Here is a 24,645-nt window from a genome sequence, read left to right on the forward strand (position 1 = left end):
CTACTGCTGTCTACATTGCAAAAAAAAAATATATATATATATAAAAACATATTTGGGAAAAACGCTTCAAAAACTATGCTGCATCCCTGCGGAGATTGCCTCCTACTTTCTATTAAACCAAAGCATGCCATATGTTTTAGGGGCTTTTAACCTCCTTTCTTTCTTGTACAGTTCTGTACTTGAAATTGCGCTGCTGTTTTTGCTACTGTATGATGTGCTTTTTGCTGGGGGAAAGGGAAGGAGATTTTACAAGCCAAAGGGGGATGCTTCTGTAACAAAATCTGCGATACGAGGAACTATGCTTTGACTAAAGTAACTGAGAAGTACCTACTGCGTTAAGTCTGTCCACTCAGGCTTCGACAGTAACACTGAGAAGATACCTCAGGACTCCTATAGCAGCAAGTCATGAAAATAGAACGATCCATCTAAAAATTCCCTCGAGAAAAAGCGTATTCATCTTTTCCTCCTGTGTCATCCCCAAGGGCAGGCTAGAACCACCATCGCGGGTCCAGGAGAAGTGAGGGCCACATCACTGCAGTCACGGATGAGCACTTTTGCACTAATACTTGCGTATCTGTATTTTTAAATCACAAACCTCACCGTATTTGGTGTCAGTCTGTAAGCAGAGGCTTCTGAAGCCAAAGGATACGTGAATCTTTCAGTTAATATATTTCTAAGTTTTGTGATTGTTGAAAACCTTGAAAAGTGAATCCAAAAAGTTAGAGAAAGGAGGCAAATTTAAATTGCTCATAGTATTTTTTTTTTTTTTCCCTATAATCTCATACAGTGGGCAGGGTGAGGGCAGCATTCCTGATTTCCTAGTCTAAGAACTGGAGGAGGAAGAAAATCAATTTATTAGTGTATTTTGATTAATAAGAGGGATAGCTATATAAATCTCTTGGCACCCTGAATTATAATTAATATCACAACAAAATCCTCACAAGCATTAAAATAATACATGTATTATGCTCTTTAGCATGTTTATTTCATATGAACACCAATTTATGCATTAGTTATAATGCTAATTAGAGCTTGCACTGTTGTACTATCTGCTACTGTAAAGCTTTAAACTAGACTAATGCTTAATTGTGGAAGATCAAGTAGATAATTCTTATTGTTGCTTTCTTAATCCAATGTTAATACAATCCATAAGAAAATGTAACTGCATTTCCTCCAGTATGCCACAACAGAATTCAAGTGAATGCACGCTATCATTCAGCGACAGTTAACAAATGAAAATGATAAAGTTTTTCAGAAAGAAAGATGAATTTTAGGTCTGGATTATAAATGATGCAAATAAGTATAGTCATGAAGTAAATTTTCTGCCATGAGAAACATGGTAGCATCCTATAGATTATTACCATAAAAACCTACAGAGTTTAATTGTGAATTAAGTCACTTTAAAGGTTCTTTTAAAGAAAAGTCTACTTCTGCCTGTACTGCAGTGATCTCTTTTCTGTGCTATTCACATAAACTCTTAACTAAGCCTCTTTGATTTCAAAAGGATGAAGATTTCGCCTTCTTTTTGTGCTAGTCTACAGGACTTTCTTAAAGCTACAAAAAAGACATTTCCTCAGTTCTATATGAACATAGATTTTCCTATTCTTTCTCAAAAGCTTCTCCTGTTACATTTTCCATGTGGTTATAATATTTACAGGACCTATGGGGACTCTACATCTGTATTATTCTCTAGAAGCTCTACTGAAATAATATTAAGGCTGCTAAGTCAAAGACTCAGAAGTTAGGAAATAACAGAATTGAATTAAGCTTATCTAGTTTGGCCTATTATGCAAATACCTTTTGACATAATCTATAGTTACATGTTCACCTCCTATCCCACACCTTCAAAGCAGAGGACCATTGGTCCTCAAACAGCTGCAACAACTTTCTTTGCATGACAAAATAACGCATTTCTCTTAATCTCACTTTGACAAACAGCTAAGAGGTCTTCAGTGACCTTTTCCAACAAAATCCATCCTGAAGTTGACACCAGCACAGATGATTTTAACAGCTCAAACTTAAAAAAAAAGAAGCCATATATCACGATAGAAATGCAAACAATGCCCATGGACACTAACACTACACCTCATCAGTTGTCACAAAAGGTCTGGTGACACAGATACAGCAGAAAGAGATGGTAGATCTGCCACTGCACACACCTCCCAAGCCCATGGTGCCCAGTAGGAACAGCGTGACCACTCCAGGACAGGCCCAAAGTCTCACGCTTGCACCCAACGTCCTCAAAACCAGCTCCTGAGCCCCAGCCCATGCCCGAGTAAAGCAAGTGCTTTCCAAGTCAATGAACGCAATGTGCTATTCGGGGTCAGCAGCAGAGGGTATGCAGGACACTGCTGCTGATGTTCAGCTCAGAGCCTCTGCCACTGAGGGGCACTGCTCCTCCCAGAGCCCCCATGGGCCAGCAGCTCTGGGCCACGCACATTTCCATCCCCAGTTCTCATAGATGCATCCATTGCCGCTTTGGGGCTCCACCATGGTTGCTAAGCCTTATCAAATAGCTGCCTGATTTCATTTGAGCAAAAACTACTTTAGAGAGGCTGGTGATTCCTGAATACTTGTTCATAAAGCACTTTGGAATTAAAGGCGTTTCTCTTTTTATTTTTAAAAGCAGAGACATACCATATCCACACAGTACGTTCAATGAATGTCATGTATCATGAATGATTAATTATTTTGGAAGCGTAAATATTTATGGCTATTGTTCAAAGGCACAGAATGCCTTCTGCTCTAGTCTTTAACTTGACATTACAGTTTGCTGCTACCGACACTTAAGCTTCTGTCAGATTTTCCATTTTAAATGATAATTTTGTTTACAGTGTTTAACTTCTGCCATTACTTTCCCTACTGTGATTTATGACTGAAATTCTAATTCTAAGAAGAAATAAAAAGAGGCTGAGCCAAAAGATGACCTGCCATCAGGTCATGGCAAAAAAATCCCTCTCCCTCTGTTATGAGGCTGGGGGGAAGTCACTTAGTTTTTCAAACAGTTTCTTCTTGTTGTTTTTCACATTAAGGAAATGGGCTGGGAGGATTCTAAAGAACTCTGCAAAATGAGGAGTTTTAATCATCTCAAAGACAGACAGTTGATTTTAAGTTCTGAATGGAAGAACGCTAAGAATAGCATAGGGTGTCATTCCTCTAAGTAAAGGTAGGGCCCTGATGAAGAGAAGCAAAGTATTTTTCCTTGACCCTCAAAAAGCAGAGCTCCAGGATTAGCTAAATTGCATACTCCCCTATGCCCAATATAATCTTAAACTTATTTTTGGTTAACAGGCTAACCCTTTCAACAGTTTTTATACACATGAGAAGTCATAGTCCATTTTATCTTCCTTATCTATACCTAATCATGGGTATAATTACTTTTTAATGTTTGCATGAGGCACTTTAGCCAACATATTTCAAATTACTATAATAAAATCATAGAGTTAATAGCTGTTTTTTCCTTCTAAAGGATATACGTATATATGAGCGGGAGAGAGAGATGAAACAACGCATTTGTGTTGCCACAGCATCCCTGCTCGCCCCACCAGTAGTAAAAACTGCGACAACTAATGGTGAAGCTGTGGCTTCCACTTCCCCCCTTGCAAGCAGCAGGTTGCCTCCCCTCTGGCTCCTTTTCCACAGTGTGAAGCCCCAGGCACCAACAGGAGCCCGTGAAGAGCTGGGGCATACGTAGAGCTGGGGCTAACCTCCGCACAACTGGGGAAACACCGGGACGTGAGATCGACTGCAAAAACCTCCTTGAGCTCGTCCCCATCCCTTGATTCCAGCACAAGTTACAAGTGGCTGAACAAAAACACTTTGCTTGGCAGCAGTGCACCATCTCTTTGATAAACGCTGTTTGGAAAGAACATTCTCGTATGCCCTTTTCCTCGATATCAATTGCTCTACAGAAGTTACGATCTTTTGTATTCCCTGAGAAATCGGAAGAGTCGCATAAAATCTCGCCAGAGCAAAACACAGAACATGGACAGCAAGGCTGATATAACATAGCAGAAGCACTTTTGAATGCTTGATCAAAATCCTCAGTGTTGCTTTGTTGTTAACTTCTTATACTAGCATAGGATTAACGAGGGTTTTTCCTTTTTTAAAGGATTTTGGATATCTTTATTCATAAAACTATCCAAGATGTTTAGAGTAGCAAGAACTTTTCAAAGTTGATTTAACTTTTTGTCTCACTTGTTTACTTTATACGTTTCTGTCTGAGTAACGAAGAGAAAGAAATCACTTCACTGATTTCAGTTGGATTCAAGTCAATTTTAGTCTCAGACATCCTTTGTTATAGCATGACACAGTATTTGAGATACAGAACTCTAAAAATGTGTAGGTGAAGAGTTATTAGTACTTAAAATGCCAAAAATGTACTCCGAGCTTTGATTTTATTTTTCCACAAAAAAATCTAAAAAATAATCTTAATTTCAACTAACAATGCTTCTTTGATATGCAAACATATATATTCTGTACTACCATTTTGCCAATGACTTTAGCTACGACAAAGTAACTCCCAAGCACAAAGTAATCAGTAGCTTATTAAAAGGTCTGCCTTACAATTATTTAATCTGAATTCCATTTTGTTAAAAATATAACCCAGCTTTTTTCTTACTGCTTGAAAAAGGTAAAAGAGAAAGAAAAAAAACCTACATCTGCCTCTGGAAAATGCTAGGTACTAGAGTTCTTCAGCAGCTCTGTGGCACTCGGAGCAGAATTTCACCAGTATGTGCACAGAGATACAGACATATCCAAGAACACAGAATATATTGCTGGCTTCTCTCTAAAAAGTACAAATATTTCTAACTGTAAAAAAAAAAAAGCAAAATATTCCCAAAGTGGAAAATGCCTGGTAGAAGGGATAGGTGTTAACAGCAGAATGACTAAGTTACATAGCTTTAAAAAAAAAATGAATTTTTAATAAATGAAAGTTCTTTCATCACTCACAAGAAACAAGGGCAAGATCACACCAGAATCTGGATTACATCAGACTGGCAGCAAGATAAGGTCAATTAGGGATCAGACTTTCGCTAATTCAGGTCTCTGCTTTATTACCATGAGGAATTGCTCTGATTCACTAAAAGGAGCGAAACAATAGAGCAGTTCATCCCTGCCTACCACAGACCATAAAATGAATAGGGATATTGAAAAGTCATGCTCACAGAAACACTAGAATTAATACAGTTGTCATTGTACTCCATATAGCCTTTTAAAAATGTTGGGTCATTAAGATAACATAGAAAACGTAAAGTACAATGATTTTGTAGCATCTGCTGCCAGAACAAATGACATGATGACTCCGAGAAAGGCGTAGAAGTCATTTCTCTCTTCTTTGAGGGAGGTATTGGCTCAAGGCAGACAGTCTGGATCCAAATCTGAATTTCTCCAACGCTCAAGGTGAAACCCAGATGTGCTGTTAAGGCCCACTTGATCTATTTTCAAAGTCAATTATCAGGGACATTGGTTCTTCCACTAAGACTGCTACACAGTTAGCATCTGCTTGAACAGTCAGCATTTTGGGCCGTGTTACTAGGTCTGTCTCACACCAAAGGCCGCTAACAAATAATAAGCGCTTGTTATGAAGAATGGCATTTCATCAGTGCCAGGTGCAAACCCAGCAGACCCGAAGGAGGGGTGGGCAGCATTCGCAGCTAGTGAAACATTGCATTTTTCCCTCTTCTCTAAGCTGAAAGCATGACAGGTACAACAGTTTGTTCTGTAGCTTGGGCACGTTTAACATTATGACTCCAACGTAAATCTAACTTTTGTGGGATTGTTTCCCCTTTTTTCAGCATAGCATGAATGCCTTTCTAAATACATGCAAATATAAAGCTGTACAGGTGACACTAAAAATATAATTGAAGTTTGTGCATTCATAAAAGCAATTAGCAATCTCTCAAGTTGCAATAGATGACAGAGTCTCAAGAGCATTGCTTCCCTGGCAGTGAAGTAACTGCAGTCTACATTACAGGCAAATGTTCTGTTCTTTAATGCTATTTTGTTATAACAGGCAAGTACAAGGTTGGTGATTATGCATTTATTCACTTGTATAGCTTGTGGCTGATCTTTTTGTCCATAGACTAGACACACACACTCCGCTCACGTATTTTAAAATATTCTCTCTTAAAGTTAGTGAAAATAAAATTATAGTAAATGAGCAAATAAATGCAACTCCAAGCAGAGGACAACAGCACTATCGGCAATGTCTTTAGCCATCTACTCAGGGTGAAAGTAAAGGAATACACAACTATGTGGCTTGCTCAGAATTCATAAAGTGAGTGTAATTATGTCTATACTACAATAACATTATAACTAGACTTATAGACATTTTACAGCCACTTTAAACTATCAAAGCAACATCCAGAAGCTTCAGGGTCCTTAGAAATCATCCCTCCAGTTTCAGCAAACGGGACAAATCCGGCTCTTGTAATAGTCAATGACAACGCTGCCACCAGGCAAGTCTTTAAATTAATGGCTAACTTGAACTACACCTGGATAATCCCCAGGCAAAGCAACTTCTCACCTGCTTAAAATCAGGAGCATGCTTAAGTGAGGGCCTTAAATAAGTGCAGACCACATCTTTGAATTTATAGGTGCAGATCCTTAGTATGATGAACAGCATTTGATAGAAAAGAAATGATGCCAGAGTTTGTGGTCTAAGCAGAACAAGGTGAGACAGCATCTCACCCAGACAGCGTTTCTTCTGGGCAGGGATTTGCATTGACCCAATACCTTTGTTTTCTTTGCTCTTGCCAATTATTTCACCATGTATTCTGCTATATGATAAGGCCTTATTTCACGGCGTCTCCATTGCAGCAATTATACTGTACAGATATGGTGTGGTACCATACAATACCTAATACTATAACAAAGTTGCCAGGAAATAACATCAGCATTTGTGGATTTCTGTAAGCAAAGCATAGCCTAGTCACCTCTGGTTACTCTGTTACTTGTATACACTTTTATTCCTTGGGCTTATCCTTTCATATATCTAAAATTAAAATCTAAAATTAAATAAAGGTGAAAACAATAATGCTTTTACATAAGTTCAAAGAACAGCTTCAGTGCACGCCCGATGCAGCACTTTGCAACATGCCACCACTCTATCACCTCTAGGAAGGATGGAAATACAGGAGCTACCATGGCTGGACCAAAGGCAGCCTTGTACTAGGGGCTGAACGTGTTACTAACCCCTCTGAACAGGCCATTTTCCACTGTTTCATATGACTTTAGGAAACAGATACTAACCAGCTCACACATGAACTAACCATGGCAGAAAGCGACCTGTCTGATCATGTAGGTCCCAACGTGAAACACGCTCTTGCTTCCGCCACCCATTGAGTTAAACGATTATATTTGGTCGCTGAAAGAGCACCGCTAAGACGCTGAGTGGTAAACACACAAATCAGGTCAATCCTTTTGCTTTCCTTGTAATCCTCGTGTGTAATTTGTTACTGGCTTTTAGTGCTGCCTCTTTCTCCTCCTCCTGCACTCTGCGCACGCACCCGAGCACTCTTGCTCTCCTGCTCCTTCCCGCTGTGTATTACAGCGGTCCCTTCTTATCAGAACTCCTGTATTCTGCACTGCTTTACTACATCCCCTGGCGCTATATCTTCACCTCTGTTGTCTTTTCTTCACTGTAAATTCTCCAGAGCAGGGAACTTGCTTTCTCTAAGTTTGTACTAAAGCCCGTAAATTTACGGCACTCTAGGAATGTTTGATAACAGCACGTAAATAATTAATAAAAGCTGCAGCAATCCATTCTTTCCCTGTATTTGGAAGCTGTAAGGCAGCAAGTCAAGTGGGAGGCAGAAAATATTTCATGGGCCAAGATAAGTTTTGATTCTCACCCTACAGGGGGTAGCTCACTGACAAATACTTTCACTTAGGAGAGATCAGGATTAAGTTGTGTAGGAATTAAAGAAGCATTGCTTCAGCTGCGTGAACCATAAAAGCAGCCCAGGAGCATCATAAACAGCCTGGCTCAAAATATAAGCATGTGATAAAAAGCATGGGAGATTTTAATTTCAGCTCTGCAACGACATGCAGCCTATGTTTGCACAAGTCCGCTCTTTTATCCTAGATTCTCCATCTTCAAAATAAAGGAAGATTTTGAAGGTGATTGTGACAAATGAACAGGGCTGATTTTTCAGCCCGAAAGAGGTGGCAAATGTTTCCGTAAGGAAAGGATGCAGGAGAAGCAGGTGGAAACATGAAATAAGCACAAATCAGACAGAATAATGACTGTATGAGATCAGGAAACAAGGCAAATATACGGAGTAAGGTAAAAGAGGTTTGTTATCCTAGGGGAGGCTGTGATACAAGAGCGCTATGAAATTTAGAGAAAATAAAAATGGTGGAAAAAAGGACAGAAAGATATTTTTGAACCATCTCGGGCACAATTTTTTTTAAAGTCTTCTACAAAACATCAAAACGTTTCTACCTCTAAGTTTAAGTCTGTTTATCTTTCAGATATTGAGCTTCAGGCTTGGTCTCATTAACCTTCATTTGAGCTTTGCAATTGACTTTGATACAGCCAAGAATTTATCCCTTGAGTGCAAAGAGATGCAGGTGATTTCCTCTGGAGCACAACGGAAGGGACTTTTACAGATTTTTGTGCTTTCAAAATAATCAGTAATATAATCCTGATGCTTATGTCAGTTTTGCAGCTAAATATCCTAATTTATGAAGGCAATCAAGTACCCCAGCACCAAAGAATAGCAACTGTGCTCAAATAAATTTGAACCTGAAAAGTGAAGGGACAAAACCAGAAGCCACCATGTCTAGCAGTGAATGTTTAATCAGACAAAACATCATAAAAACACAGCAAAAAATAATTGTCGAGGGCAGTAAATTACTTGAGGTTAGTGCAGTGAAGTCTTCAAAATTAGCTCGTTTTTAGAATAGACATAATGACTAGCTTCACAAGAGGTATTGGCACAGCAGGGCACACAAAAGCCCTGATTAGCTGCTACACAACAAAACCTTGAGCTAATATTTGTTCTACATTGGTGTTGATTTCTGACCTTTCCTCTGACTTCTACTGGTCTGAAACCAAACCTTCCTGAATTTATTTAATATCAGATAACTATTTCTAAACTGCCAGGATGTTAGGTCACATGCTCCCTTTAAAGATGACAAAAAAAACTGAAGTGCATTTTCCCCCTCTTTTTCAACTTGAGTTAATTCCTAAGTAGCAAGTAAAATTCATAACAGCTGCAACATCACCTGTGATGCAACAGGGATGAATTTATTGAACTCCCTTTTGGTGGAAAAAGGATTCTGACTTTTCACCATGCCAGTCTAGTTCACACAGAGGAAGAAGGCCTTCTTGACCTGGACCTTTTATAAGCACCGTGGACTCTCATCTCAAACCTGATTCTGATGTCCTTCAGTAAGAAAAGATTAGGATACAATCTTGTATATTGATTTTAATACTATAATCAAGAAGCTTCTGCTGGCTTTATAACTCCTAAACCAGTGATAATCTCACAATTTTTTTCTCCGATTCTTCACGTTTAAAATTAATAACATGGGAAAATATTTCATTATGTTCCAGAGCTCTAGCTGCTGTTGTAATACTGTATGACAGCTTCCTCATTGATTGATTTACGTCCACAACTCCTCTTCCAAGAGCTTCCTTCCCAAATTAAACATGCTAATGATTTTCTATGCAAAATTTAACAACCTAATAGGCTGAACAAGTCAAATGAAAATTCGCTAATTGTTGCCTCTGATGTATATTATTCTGCCAATTCTCTCACGAAAACAGTATATTAACATTGGCTGCAGTACTTGTGAAAAAATATATATATATATACACACACACACACAGAGGAAATTACACTGTAGGCTGCACAAAACACTGCTTCAAGGCACAAGGATGGACACAATGGGCTATTATATACTGGACAACCATTTTTACAGGAACCCTGAAAAGAAACAGCTAGAGAATAATCGCATTTATCTGAATTAGCTAGTGTTGGTTCATAACACTGGGTTTATGCAACAAAAGTAGTCAAAATAAGATTACACAGTCAAAATAACATACAGAAAATGAGATAACAGAGACGATAGAGGATGGTGGGAGAACAGAAGGCCTTCCTGCCTAACCCCACAGATTTCAAACTAGTTCCCTCAAGAGACTAACAACAAGCCCAACTGCAAAAAAAAAAAATTCTCCACCTAGAGTATATGCAATAACGCATTTTATCCTATGAAGAGGATCATATCGAGAACTTTACTATGTATAGACTCTACCCTCCAGCTCAGTTCTGAAGCAGAGGCTCCTAGCCCCTGTGGTTTTAACTCACACAATAAAACACACACCAAAAACAAAGTATAAATATTCTTTAAAGACATATACAGTGACACAGGATTACTTTCCATTGCTTTGTCTTTAAGAGTTTGTTTATAACGATTTGATAATCTAATTGATCTCTCCAAGTACTTTTATGGCTCTAGTCGCTGTAGCATCTGATTAGTAGAACAGATCTATACTGTACCTCCGTATCTAATAACTAAATCTATACTTGAAATAGAGTCACACAAGTTCACAAGCGGGAGAGGGCCAGATGCGGTTTATCTATGGGTGGAGTGAAGGAACAGGAAAAGGCTAGCAAGGTCCAGCATGACTTCAAAGGGAGATTTGGCTTCTTGTCAGATCTCCCCTTTGCAACCAAACTCCAGTTAAACAGCACATTTCTGAGGTTACAGAAGTAACAAGGAAATGTGACATGACTAACAGGGGCAGAACCAAAAGTGAGCTCCTGTCTATGGCCTGCTCTCCTTCAAACTGTCTTCTTTGCAAGCATAGAGTAAAGGCAATTATCATTACAGTTTCTTTATTCTCTTCCAGCTAGCACTTCATCAGGCTATGAAAACTATGACATTTTCTGAATGTGTTTCAGTGGCTTCCTAACCTTCTTAGTTCCTGAGTGCCAGTGCAATGGCACACTGCATTTACTCAGAGAGACTTCAGGAATGATGAAGTTAACACCCACAACTGCAAATAACAGTATTCATTGAGCCAGATAATCACTCACATGGAATTTCAATCCAAAGTCACTTAAAATTCCAAAGAAACCTCTGCATTTCTTTAAGGAAGTGACAGCATTTAGAAGAATATCCATAATTCAAACAATAGGCCAAAATCTGACTTACTGCTGAGTTTATCTATTTTTAATCAAGCAATATTAAGGGCTAGCTTTTGCTCTGCTTTAGGTGAAACTTATTTTCTGCAACATCCTATGATAAATGTCCAGGTACTGCACAGCAAGTTGCTACAGTCAGACCACTTGTACGGCACAACTGTCAAACATGTAAGGATATGGAGTATATCTAGTAAATCATCCGTTCCTTCCTCTTTCATTTGCCTTCTCCTTGTTGTGCTGATACTCAGCCAAATTAGCTTGTAGTTTAGTATGTCAAAGCTCTGGGCTGAAAAATGGCAACTAATGTGTCAGCAAGCTCTGGAGAGAAAAATGATTTTTTGCCACTTAAAACTGCAGGGTGGACTTCTGAGCTGCCTTCCTCTTGGTCTTATTTCGCCTAAAGGGAAAAAAACATTTTAATCCCACTTCCATGCTTAGTTTGCACCCTGCCTTCCAGGGCACATCTGCTTCAGTGTGTGCCAGGAGCCACCTTCTCGCACAAATCCCCTTCCTTCTTCTTTCAGCTCGTCTTCTGTCTCCACGCTCACCACTGCAAGTAAACGTCCCTTTCATGCCTAACCACATCTTGGTAGCCATTAATCAAAGTAACGTCAGAAAAAGAAACAAAAAATCAGCCTGTCAAAAACATATGACTGTTTCACAGTTCAAGGGGCGATGTTCTTTTCCACATGTGAAGGTCACACAATATAACGCAGGCAGAAGGAGAAGCGAGGAATTTCTGCTCACAGACCCAGATTCAGGATGGGGGGGCTTTTATCGTAACCTCTTCAGCAATCATGTTCATCTCTATAGAACTCAAGCACACGGTTCCTAAGATCTGGTATAATAACGTGCTTTTGGCGAGATACTTTCAATACTTAAAGAATTGCAACTGAAACACTGTAAAAATTGCCAGTTAATCAAGAGCTTCATGGCACTTCAAAGAAAAGATGACTGAGGCACCTTTTTTCTTCCTTTATATGAGATGCAATCTACAGGGATTTCATCTAAAAGAGACTGCAGGTGCTTCAACGCTTAAGTACAGCGATCATTTTTTGTTTCAAAAGTTACTGTTTACAGTGTAAATAATCAATTTGCTATTAACGAATGTCTCAACAACTGAAAAGTGTAGAACGCAAACTTAATTCTCCTCGCTGTTCCACATAGTGCAGTGGTTAATCGATTCGTATGAAGGGCTACTTCATGCAGGTTTCGCACAGAGAAACAGGCAAAGGACTGGGATTCTGAAATCTAGGTTTACAGCCTGATGATTTCTTGTGAAATTTCCTGAAATAAACTTGCCTCTACAACCGTCATATAAAGTTATATACAGTAATACTTCATGGATCCAAACTGCTATATAGATCATGGGCCACCATCATTAACAGAAGCAGTCTCAGAGTAGGCAGGTGTGTAAAGTCTCCCATAGTATTTGTTTGGCTCACATAAGTATCTTAGATCTGGCCTTCAGCAACTAAATTCAGATTAAAAAAAGAAAAACTACACACACAAACTACGCTCCTACATCTTCTTGGCACTTAAAAATAAATTCATATCCATATGAAAGCATATGAATCAATATTAATTTTGAAATGAAACAAGACAAACTGCACTAGCTCTCCTTTGAGCTTTCAAATAAGCTTATAAGAAAGACTGTATACATATAAACATATACATACATTAATGCACCTTTCATATTTCCTTACCACTCAATCTTATTGGTCAACCTTATTAACCAAGACCAATACTTTGAGAACCTCAGCTCTCAGAGGCTAAACTCTCACTGGTCCAGATAAATCCTGCAGGTGCAGAGTACATTTGTTTTGCATGTTCACTACACTAATAGTAACATATTAAAGAATAGTATACTACAAAGCAAAGAGAAGTGTTGGCAAAGATTAGAAAAAACCCTACCAGGGCACTGGAATGCAACCTGACAACAACGGTGCCCAGTTTCTGCTGAAGGAGCAGCAAGTTCTTAAAAAAACCACAACAAATGTTTGAGCAAGTCAGTTCTCAGAGCAGCTACCTTAGCAGGGAACAACACAACACAGTATAACCAGAGGGGCCTCCTCCAGGCCCTGGGCGCATGGTCCTTCTGCAGCCTAGCACAACATGAGGTAGCACAGCTGCTTCCAGCAGATCCCTCCTCTTGGAGGTTTGTTACCATCCTTTCACAGGACATTAATAACCTCAAAATTCTGCAGTACAGAAGATCCTGCAAGCCCTTCTTAATCAATTTTGCACTGATTAAGTCAGCTGATGTGAATTTAGTGAATTAAATAGAAGGTTCATCTAACTCAACTGAAGTAAATAGGAAGACTTTGCACAAATCATTCCACTAACAATACTGGGAGCAAAAACTGGAGGAGAAGCTCCAGCTGGGAGGTAGGCAACCAGGTACAAGAAAGATCTTCAGCCTCTCCAGCTGGTTCATACGTAGCTCTTTCCAGAGCCATAGTCAGAAGGAGGGCAACTGTCTTTAGAAGGAAAACCAAGGCAGATGTCATGGTAGGACGGCTGCATGGTTGACAATCAGACCATAGCCGCACTGCAATACACCCATCACTTAGGAACAATCTATATTAGCTTTAAAATAATAGAACAATAAAATAAGCTGAGAAAATATGTATGCTTTTGGCTCATTTTCAATGACTTATAAAATTAAGTCAAGGGAGAGAGGAGAGATCACTGCTATCTACAGGAGTTGACACAATAGAGGAGGAAAAATTCATGATCCTGAAGTTTTGGTAAATTCTGGCGAATGTAATCCTTGCCCGTTATCCCCCAGCAGCTCTATGGGAGAAAAAAGGAGCTGCTTCGTAGGGCTCCTCTATATTTGTCCCGCTTAGCGCACTGCCTGGGCTTGGAGCATCACATGGACCCGTGCTGCAACAGGAACTTTCTCTCCCTTTCCCGAACCTCTGGCATTTCACTAACTGGGCCCTCCATTAAAACTCAGCACCTAATGGAAAGCTCCATCTTCCCAGACCAACTGTTTGTTTTTCCCTCCCTGCAGAAGAAGGGTGGTTGAGCACAAAGTGTTCTTTCATGTAGATCCTATTTCGCTCCAGGCTGAGCCTTCTAGAAAGATTCAGCAAGCCATGCAATCTTCTTCTTACATAATACACCTTTCCACGTTAAAAAAAAAAAACTACAGACAGTTTTTAGGTGTAAGAATATAGAGAATAGAAAGTAATGACAGGCAATAGAGACAAATCCTCTTCCGTGAGCTCTGTGAAATCTTTTCTCAAAATAACTTTGGAGGGGTTTGGCTGCTAGTTCATTATGTGGATGATCACTTCTGATATTTCTGATAAAACAACATTCAAAACTTCAAAACCACTTCCGATTCATTTATGCCACAGTTTAATTAGGGCTTCTGCAACATGGTACAAGGATGTCATTAACCCCTATAATTGTATAATAATTACAATTTTAATGAAATAATTGCAAGTACATTACATATGTAGATATAATTATGGTAATTACATAAATACCTGATTTTCACCTAGTAATTAAAGAAGGCCTTTACAAAAAGGGTGAAGTTTAATAAATGCCAGAAAACAAATACAAATATTAAATGGCCATCTCTCTTATAGATTTCAGCTTACTAAATTCTCTATATATGGATGATAAAATGATTTTTCCACACATTACAAAATAATATAAGGCTAAAGAAGTTATTTAAACAAATATTAAATCATGGTGAGAGACCTCAATACTTCGCCCCTGGGGGGCCTGATCCAAAACCACGGACATTAATACAGCCCTAACCTAATAATCCTGTGATAACTCAGCATCTCACAAGAGACTGGGTTGTGAATTATCACTGAAAGAAACAAAATGTGAACAGCATTTACAAAAGCATAAAAACTATGTTCTGATTCCTCTACAGTATAAAGGAGCAGACTCTAGATTACAAAATACTTCAGAAATGCCAAGTTCCTGAGAGCCATGAAGGGACCGCCAGCCTTCCTTCGGGACACGGCATGCCGGCACAGCTGCCATGGGCACTCACCCATAGCACTGACCCACGGTCATGCTGTCCATGATCTTCTACCAATATGTGTCTTTTTGGATCTACTGACCATATCACACACCTACACATGGAGGGGGGGAAGGGGGAAAAAGAATAACAACAAGAACACACTGAAGACTTATTCCCCCTAGGTCCCTGCCAGGGCACACACCTTAACAAGGCAATAGGAAAGGACTTTATGACCTCTGAATGAAGAATGAGAAACTTATCAGCAAGGTAATTTTCCTTCTGGTCACACGTTATTCAAAGACATACCTAAGACTGTACTTACTACGTATTTATTGTATTATCAGTATGAATAAGAAAGGCAGAAGCAAGAAAGGAATTCCCACAGCAGAGGAACTAGCAACATGATTTGCTGTTGCTGCTCAAGTCTGATACCATGAAAAAACTGTGGAAGGGAAAATCTGCTCCAGCACCTGCCACGATGCAATTTCCATGTGTCTTGCAATCAGCAAGTGATCAATAGAAATCTCTGGATTCCCTTAAAGCAGCCTTTAAGCAGCAGTGGGGTGGCTTTGACTTAGGCCAGAGACCATGTTGGTCCCTGCAATGTGTTAGAAGGTATGTACAAACATGGCTTAAAGTCAGTTTTGTCCCACTTCTCTTGCCTTGCATTGCTCAGTGCTGCTTCTTTTTAGGATAAAACTCCATTATTACAAGCATGGAAAAAATAACAATAGATATTAATATTAAACCAGAAGGACATGATTTGACATCCCAAAAACAAATCTCATTTATGTTAATCTCATTAAAGCAGTGGGGTTCTGAATGCAGAGTGTAATTAATAATACTATACATATCAAAGAAGAGAAAAAATAAACCAGTGAAAGAAGGAGTAAGGCATGTAAGTTTGACAACATAAAGCAAGTAAAAATGAAGAGTGCTAAAGAATTAGTGAAAAGATTTTGAAAAAAAGGAAAATGAGCAATATTCAAGTTTATAAGCGGATTATTAATACTGTTATTGAGATGATCTTTAAGAATGGCTTGACAAACGTAGGCATCATGTTTCAAGCTTCAAAAAATATGCAAAGAATACTAAGAATATTTATATCCCTGTGTATTACAGGGAAACAAAGAAATGAAGAGCATGAACACAGAGAAAAGCAAAAGAGTAATAATTATTACAACGAAGGAAAAAATGACAAAAAAGAAAGCAGAAAATCTTTAGTCATCCAAAAGTCATATTAGTTATTCTAACGTTCCTTCTGAAAATGTACACATATACTTCTGAAGTATTAGGAAAAAATAGCTATAATCTGCCTTTAAGTGATAAATTAGGAAAGAGCAGATTAAAAGGAAAACCACATCATGGTTGTCTCCTGAGTACAATAGGTCCAAATCGAGAAAGGAAAGGGGAAGAAGCACAGAACAGCTTTATTCGACTTAGTGTTATCTGAGCAGCAGTATTATTTCAGAGCCTATGTGTGAGAGGATGTAGCAAATGAAAAGCAAGCAGTAAAATAAAGGGCAATGAATGGAATTGGACCAGAATTTAAGACCTGTTAGAGTTACAAGCACTGTTAAGGTACATGAATAAAGCAATGACAGCCCAGTGACTACGTGGTCAGCAAGGGCTCGCAGCCTGAACAAAAAATAGTCAGGCATTTAGAGAGGACTTTGACTAGTGTTGACGGCATTAAAGATGATTGGAGTCCTAAAACGTAGTCTGTATAATCTTCTATTGTCAAGCATTGGCTCACCCAGAAAGCAGACCATAGAAAATACATCAGAGTTTAAGCATTTTATGTTATTTCAAATATGACATAAACCTCCTGCACATCTTTGAAAAACGCTGCTAACTGACACTAACAGCTTTAGATGGTGAAAGGATGAAGAGGTTTGTACAAGACAATGTTTGCTTCATTATCTTCTTCCATGCATTACTAGTATAATAGGAAATGCTCCTGCAGTATCTGAGGAGTGAGAACCAGGAACAAACAGTACTTGCAGTAGCAAAAATAGAACAATCTTGGTTTCTTAGTGCATAGCACTAGAGTTTGGGATGGTGGACTAGATTTCTACCTGCTGATACTGTGGGAATGAATCTTGGCCTCCAGAGGCCAGACTGGGTTTCAGAGCTCTTCAGCCAGGAGCAAAAGGGGCGAATAGTGACAGAGTTTTAAAAGTATACAGGCATCTGCTGACATAAATATGCTACAGACATAAATAATCTTATTAATTTTCAAAATGGCCTAATTATGATATACACTGTGATCTCTGTGAGCCATGACACTCGCAATCGAGTTGCCACAAGCCCTGCTAATAGTCTGCAAATGTGTGTTCTCAGCCCACTGGAAACACAAAAGAACTTGACATACTGAGCCCACAGTGAGAAAGACTCACACTTCAGACTTCATACCTCTTATTTACATAGTCATTAATAAGTCTTTATGGAGAAAGACTATCTCAATCACCTTTCAACAATATGGCATCTACAAGCCAGTGACTTTGGTATATTTTCTACATTAGATATTTAGAATAAAAGAATCTGATAATCAACTGACATATTTTGCCAGGGGAAATGCAAGTTTTACCAGATCTAAGCTCATACTTTTCTAGTTGACTTTAGAGTTGAAAAAAGGGGTGCAGAAATAAGTTCATTTAATAGAGTCTATAGCAATTGCATATATTACACATAAGCAAGAAAAAAAAAACCCCTCACCTCTAAAAGTTACTTTTTCCTGTTCCAGGAAGGGCCTTTTAGATTACATGAGACAAAACACCAACATTTCTAAAGAAAAGGTTGTTTAAAAGAAATAAAAGAAAACTTATTTCTACATGATATCACAAAAGGGCAAAATATAAGTTTGAAAAACATTCTGAGAGGCTACTATAAGATCAAATGTACAGAGAAGCATACATAAACATTGCTTTTTCCAGAAGAGAAGTAAATTATGGGGTAAAAAGAAGATAGGTACAACTAGCCTTTCAACAAGGATCCCAAGATGTTCCTTTTGCTCTTTCCTGTTCACTCAATCTGACCTTTAAAAAGAACAAACCAGCTGAGGCTGATCAGCATTTCTCACTATAGGAGATGGGTCCTCAGATCCTGCTGAAGTTAGTTAACGTGGAAACCGGCTGAAGGAGTCATTCTGTCTTTCCTGAGATTTGGTCCAAGATAATCAAAAAGTTGTCTCACTGATACATGAAGAATTCTGAACAATACAGTCCACTCATTGCATGCAACTTTGTCTAAGACAGTACCAATTTTTATTTAAGGAAGAATGCCTAGTGAATAGAATAGTGAACAGAATGCAATATGAACTAATCAAAGAACCTGAAGACCAGCTCTTCCCTAGGTAAAATTCCTCTTTTTCTAAAATTTGATAAATTAGGTGTTTCTGAGGTAATTAAATTGCACTGGAAGAAATATCTAATAGAAACAAAGGGGAACAGGCTAAACTGGGCTCTTATCATCTCTGCTTAGATATCTAAAAAATGTTTCAGACTGATAAGTTTAAAAGCCTTAAAGTTATCAGTGGTATTTATGAATCACAGTTAGTGCAAGGTATTCTCTATTGGAAACAATGAATTTTTCAATGCAGAGTCAGTTTATATCATTATGACTTGTATTTCATTTCCATGAATGTCTTTATATGTGTCTATATATGTTACTGTGCACCCATGACTGCCATACCCCAGAAAGTATGGTGATGGGAGTTGTGCTCTCTGAAAATCAAGTAGCTCATTAAGCAGACATAAATATTAATAGAGCTGTCTACTCATACACTTTCGAATGAAATAGTTTGGATCATGAATCTCTGCATTTAAAATTTATTCAGTGCACCAGTCCAGACCAACTAAACTAAAAAACACAATCCACATATGAAGAAACCTCTGCTGGGCAGTCTCTTAGCCATTGGTAATTCCCAAACATCTGATATATACAAGCAAGAAACAAGTGATTTCTTTCCTTATTTCACTCCCAATTCTCCTAGAAATAATAATCTATACAAGACCGTATGTGTTCAGTTCCATGACATTCACTATATATTATATTCTCTATGAAAACCATACTTCCTCATCTTCAAATATAGGTGCCTTCAGGCAACATGAATGCTTTTGTACAGGCTCAAAAAAAAAAAAAAGCCTACTATCACGCCAAATGCAGAACATAGACTATGTGGAGTTTCTTTTAGTGGTCACATTAGTGATGATTTCCAAATATTATTTATATAACTGTCATTAGATTTTGAAGTTGCTATCCATGTTACAAGGAGAAGAACCGGACATACAATATTAAACAAAATACAGGCATGAAGCTAAAGCAGGATGTATGCTTCTCCTAAAAGATAATGAGTTACCCTGTCATTCTGAAATAGAAGTAAAATTTTCATGCTGTGTCTATAACAGTAAAGTGGATATGTGAAACACCAAATAAACGTGCAAAAGTCTTTAGGCATTTCCTAGAAATGACGCAAAAGTTTGACATGCAATTCAGGAAATTACCACATGATCAAGGATATAAAAAAATCTGAGTTGGTAAAAGGGTGTTATCCAGGACATAATCTAAGTTCTATGAAAATTTAGAACTACAGAAGCTAGCCCTTAAGGAAGGCTTAATGAGATGCCTTTCTATAGATTTCCTGTAACTAACCCTAGAAAAGAGAGGGCATTTCAGTTGTATGCATGCCCATAACACAGAATTAGTAACCTTGGACTTTCATGTACTTGATAAACATAAGATGTATTAAATCAGTAAACTAAATATGAAGTATCCTGAAATATAAGTAACCATATTTAGCAAGAAGGAGGCTGTCTTGCGTTGTTCCTATTTCACCACATTGCCATCCTATCATTTTGTAGTCTCTGCAGTATGCACATCACAGTCCCACCAACACATGATAATGGTTACAATTCCTGCTGTAATGTCTAACACGACTTGCAGATAAAATTGCCTTTATCTCCATATCCATTTTCATCAGATTCCTCCTTGTTCTTCAAAATTTTGGCTTTCTACTTTCAAAATACTTCCTACTTTCAAAATTTTTCTTATGTCTCTCAACTAAGTGGTGTTACAGATTTAATTATCTAATAAGATCTACCTCATGTAATAAAAAAAGCATTAAACAATGTAAAAGTGTGGTGTTGGTGGTTCAGTCACTTTGCATTTATATACCTTTTATTATGCATTTACATACTCTTCATTAATTAAACAGATCGTGCAAAATTCTGCCCGTCCATTTTTGTATTTTCTCTTTTCAGCAATTTTCATTACTTAATGAATGTAATCAGTGCCACCTAAAACCAGTAAAAGTGTGACTATCTCTTCTTCACACAACACCGATGCTATTTCCAAGCTGCTAAAATGGTGTTGCTGCTAAAACGCCACTTACCTATTGCAATTTCGTTCTACAATAGGATTCCTTCTATTCCTGGGTGTGAGGGCCGTACAGCCCAGGTACAACCTGAGGCAGGTACAGGTGAGTAGCGAGAGAGTTATTCTGAGAACAAGGATTACTACAGCTATGGCAACTGCCCAGGCAGAAGGCCTTCAGGAGTTGTCTGCCGTCGTCAAAGGGAAAAGGTAGGCTTCTGCTGCTTTTTCTTGTACTGTGCAGTAGCTAGTGAATTCAACTGAAAAGGTAACTACTGAATTTCCAATAACTTTCTCTTCATCCTCCTTTAGACTCACAAGACAATAAACATGACTTTCCTCAGCTATGGAGCTCTCCCTGCCTTGATTTTGGTTGCTTTTCTGATTTTTTTTCTTTCTACTCTCTAATAGGAGAAGATTACTTCTGAGAACTATGATGGAGATCTGCATCTTTATTTATGACTCCGTGAATCAATGTCTGGGTGATAGGAAGTGAAAGTTGCTCAGCTGATTACACATGCTTGATGAACTGCGTAATAACTGCCGCAGCACTGCACGTTAATTGAATGCATATAAATGACAACAGTTATTCCAACTTGAATGATGTGTGTGAAGAAGTGACATTGCTCATAGCACACTGCTAATCTTTGTTTCCAACTCTGGGAATCCAATTAGACTGGATTCCCAATCCAATCCAAGAAAAAAATCGCATTTTTACAGCATTGAGCAAAAAAGTCCTCAATAGGAAACCTCAAAAGATGACTCAAAGCCAACACTTTAAAAACAAATGTCCTTAATTTAAGTTACTGAAAGTAGATTTAGACATCTAAATAAACATATGTTGAGCAACTACAATTAAGAATTAATAATTAACCATTAGTTAAAATTAACAGTCAGTAGGAGCTATATGAGCCAAAACCTTGGAAAATAAGTCCACTTCCATCTAGATGCCTAAATATGGACTTAGAAACTTAATCTGAGTGTACAGAGTTGAATTTTGTCCAACTCTAAATAATTTTGTGCTATGACACTTTCCTAAAATATATTCGTTCTGGAATATCAGGGGCATATAGGCAACTGATATTAAAAAAGTCCATTACAGCTAATAGACAACTCTGTATTTCCACACTGTTCTTTGTTTACCCTAAAAAGTATTCTCGATTTAAAGGTAGTCCAGCTATTAAATAAGACATTATTTTAAAGAAACTAATGTAAAACAAATGTGTAAAGTAGTACAAAATTAGTACTTTAAACTAGTATCAAATACCTGCTTTAAATGAGTACCAAAATAAACCTTATATCCTGCCTATCAATGGCTTTAGGAATTTGCAAATGTTCACAAAGAAATCTGCAAATTCTCCCATCCTATCTGCAAAACACTAAAACATTAGAAGCCAAGTTTCCAAAGTTTCCAAAGCAGCCAAATTCCCAAAGTATCATGTCACAACATTTTAACATTTCCCAAAGCCCATATTAAGAGACTTTTGGCTTCATAAAGAAAGCCATAATCACACAATAAAGGAAACCAGCCCTCACTTTTTAAAACGTGTAAGCGAAAAAAAGAAGTATTTCACATACACATTCTAGAAAAGTTAATGCCGTTTCAGGAAAATAGTGTGTACCACGTAGGAAGTCAACATAGCTTTTCAGTTCTTCTGTGCTGTAGTACGCAATCACCACTATGCTGCACTGCTGCATAGAGGGCTGTGGAGGTCTGCCAACCCTGTGAGTGGCAGCAGTGCCAGGGCCCCTGGCGTACAGGCCACCCTCTATGCCACTCGTATATGATATACTGGATGTGCATACGAGTGAGACCATGAGGCGGGATGAAAGCTGTCAACAGAGTCAGCATTAGACAGTGAAAGAGATACAATCAGGTGTAACCAAGTTCAGGCTTTACAAACGTTATCTTCTCATCTGCTTTACACGGTCCTCCCTTTAAATCTCCTTCTGGCTGTATTAGGACAAGAGAATCCCGAACTGTTCACTTCACAGCACCCGTAAATCAGCGTCTTTCCGCTCTATTATTTGTTCTTCCTTTGCAAGGTTTTGATTTTTCCCCCATTTTGTTTTGTCCACTTTATACATACCTCCTTTTCTACAAATTTTCTTGCCGGGTTTTCTGGCACATTCCTTGGATATTCTTTTGACTGAAAAATGAATAGAAGACTAGAAAATAACATGGAGCTCCATCACAGACAGTAGGAGCATGCAACACCACTATCTAACTTAAATATGGCCTGCTTTATCAGGTGCGGAAGATTCTCAACTTGTTGTGCCTGCACATGCAATGGATAAGATGTTGATGCATCTTCCCAGAAGTCAGTGGGTGGCAATGAGAATTAGATACCAACTTTGACCTAAAATACACGTGCTGTGGGAGAAAAACAATGAGTATAGACAGAAAAATAAAATAAAGGACAGATGCACACACAGAAAAGCAGCATGCATACATATAAAATGCTGGCATGCAAACAAGGAAAGCCATGCATGCTACCAGTAAACATGAATTAATATTGTTAGAACTTAGAACAGGTAAATAAAAAGATCTCCCTGTTTCGCCTTGTATTAACTCACCATCCTCGGTTGGGACATAGATATTTAAATAGAGGCAGTCTTCATTCTGATCTTGTACATAGGTGGAAACTACATCCAAGTTATTAGTAAACCACACGGGAAGCATGACTTCAGGCAGCCTGCCTTCTATAATGTTCTGGGGACACACTGGAGCAAACTGAGTGGTATTTTTGATATCTGCCCAGGGCGATGGAGGCTCAGGAGGCTGGAAGCGGCGCTCCCCTGTTGGAGGGGCAGCATATGGAACCCCAAGAAACTGAATAACAGGCCCCAAAATTTCATTATTAAGTTCCTTCTTAATCCCTCTTATCTTGCCAAAGTTGGTGGTCACCACTGGGTTGGTATCATCCAGTTTTTGGGAGGACACAGCTGCAGCGTGAAGCAAAAATCCAAGTGTACAAAGAGCAAAAGTGGCATTCAATCCCATGTGTAACAGGCGGACTATCATCGCTCTCCATACACAGTTCAGCCACATGGATCTTGGAAAGGCCATGGTCCCACATTAGCTGTGCAACTACAGTGAAGCAATCTTATTTGTATCCACTGGCGTAAAAGCAGGGCGACCAAAGGAAACACAGATCAAGTTTCCCGAATATGAGCCTGTCAGAAAAATCTCAAAAGGCTTTTCATGCGGTAAGTATCTTCCATTGATTTCACACTTATTGAAGCTGCATCTTCACTCAGCACTATTTATCAGACTACATCCTACTGACAATTCTGTTTTCCATAGCAGCAATATGAAGAGAGCGGCCATTTAGTGCAGAATCCCCTCTTATAAATCAAATCCAGTTAGCCGCAGGTCTATATCCTGGAGAAAATGAAAATAAATCATTAGTATGAAAGAGCTAATATGAGCAGAGTGATAACTAGATGTTTTACAAGTTATGTACATACATTAATAGTTGCTAGAGCCAGGAAAGGTAAGTAAAATTCTACTAGTTTATGGTTCCATGAAATGGTGGGTGAAGTTCTGATTACTGGATTATCCGTAATGTTGCCCATTGAATTTACAGAGATTTTCAGAAGACAGTAGTCTCACAAAAAATGCATTTTTAAAATTCACCTTTTTAAGAATAAAAAGTTGCTACCAGGTCATATTATTTCAGTGTTTGTATTATATTTTATTTAATTTCATCAGCCCATAATCAATTTTGACCTTGTTTGCAGAAGCTGGTTTATCAAAAAGAAAGTAATTATTTCTTAAAGCACGAGACACAGTGAAATTAAGACAGGTATACTGAATGCTTAGACGCAGTTTATTTCACTGAAAGCAGATTATACCACAAACAAACATTTGTTTGCCCACTTTAAAATATAACTTGTGATTCAATCTTTGAAGCAACTAGAATATCTTTAAAGGATAAAATGAATTACTGTGCTTTTTATAGTTGTCTTACCCCATAAATTCCTGATAGCTAATGAAAAACACCTGAATTTTGGCAAAGTGAAACGTTCAGAACAGCAGTGAAGGACTAGATTCTGCTCCCACTGACGTGAATGGCAAACTCATAATTTGCCCAGAAGTATGACTGGACTTCAATGGTT

General features: G+C 38.3%; 1 protein-coding gene across 10 annotated transcripts in view; it reads right to left on the bottom strand.

Moving 5' to 3' along the window:
* Positions 1 to 24,645, bottom strand: part of NLGN1 (neuroligin 1) — a 397,001-nt gene that overhangs the window by 289,824 nt on the left and 82,532 nt on the right. For 6 of the 10 annotated variants that reach the window (XM_009673763.2, XM_009673764.2, XM_068954456.1 and 3 more), the window contains 2 exons: positions 23,101 to 23,908; positions 22,614 to 22,673 (listed from right to left, as the gene is read on the bottom strand). In XM_009673763.2, the coding sequence (XP_009672058.1) occupies positions 22,614 to 22,673; positions 23,101 to 23,593 (553 nt within the window). In that variant the 5' untranslated portion in view covers positions 23,594 to 23,908. The remainder of the gene's footprint in view (positions 1 to 22,613; positions 22,674 to 23,100; positions 23,909 to 24,645) is intronic. The other 4 variants (XM_068954459.1, XM_068954458.1, XM_068954461.1 and 1 more) reach the window with 1 other exon arrangement.

This window comes from Struthio camelus, chromosome 9, assembly GCF_040807025.1.
Source record: "Struthio camelus isolate bStrCam1 chromosome 9, bStrCam1.hap1, whole genome shotgun sequence".
NCBI lineage: Eukaryota > Metazoa > Chordata > Aves > Struthioniformes > Struthionidae > Struthio > Struthio camelus.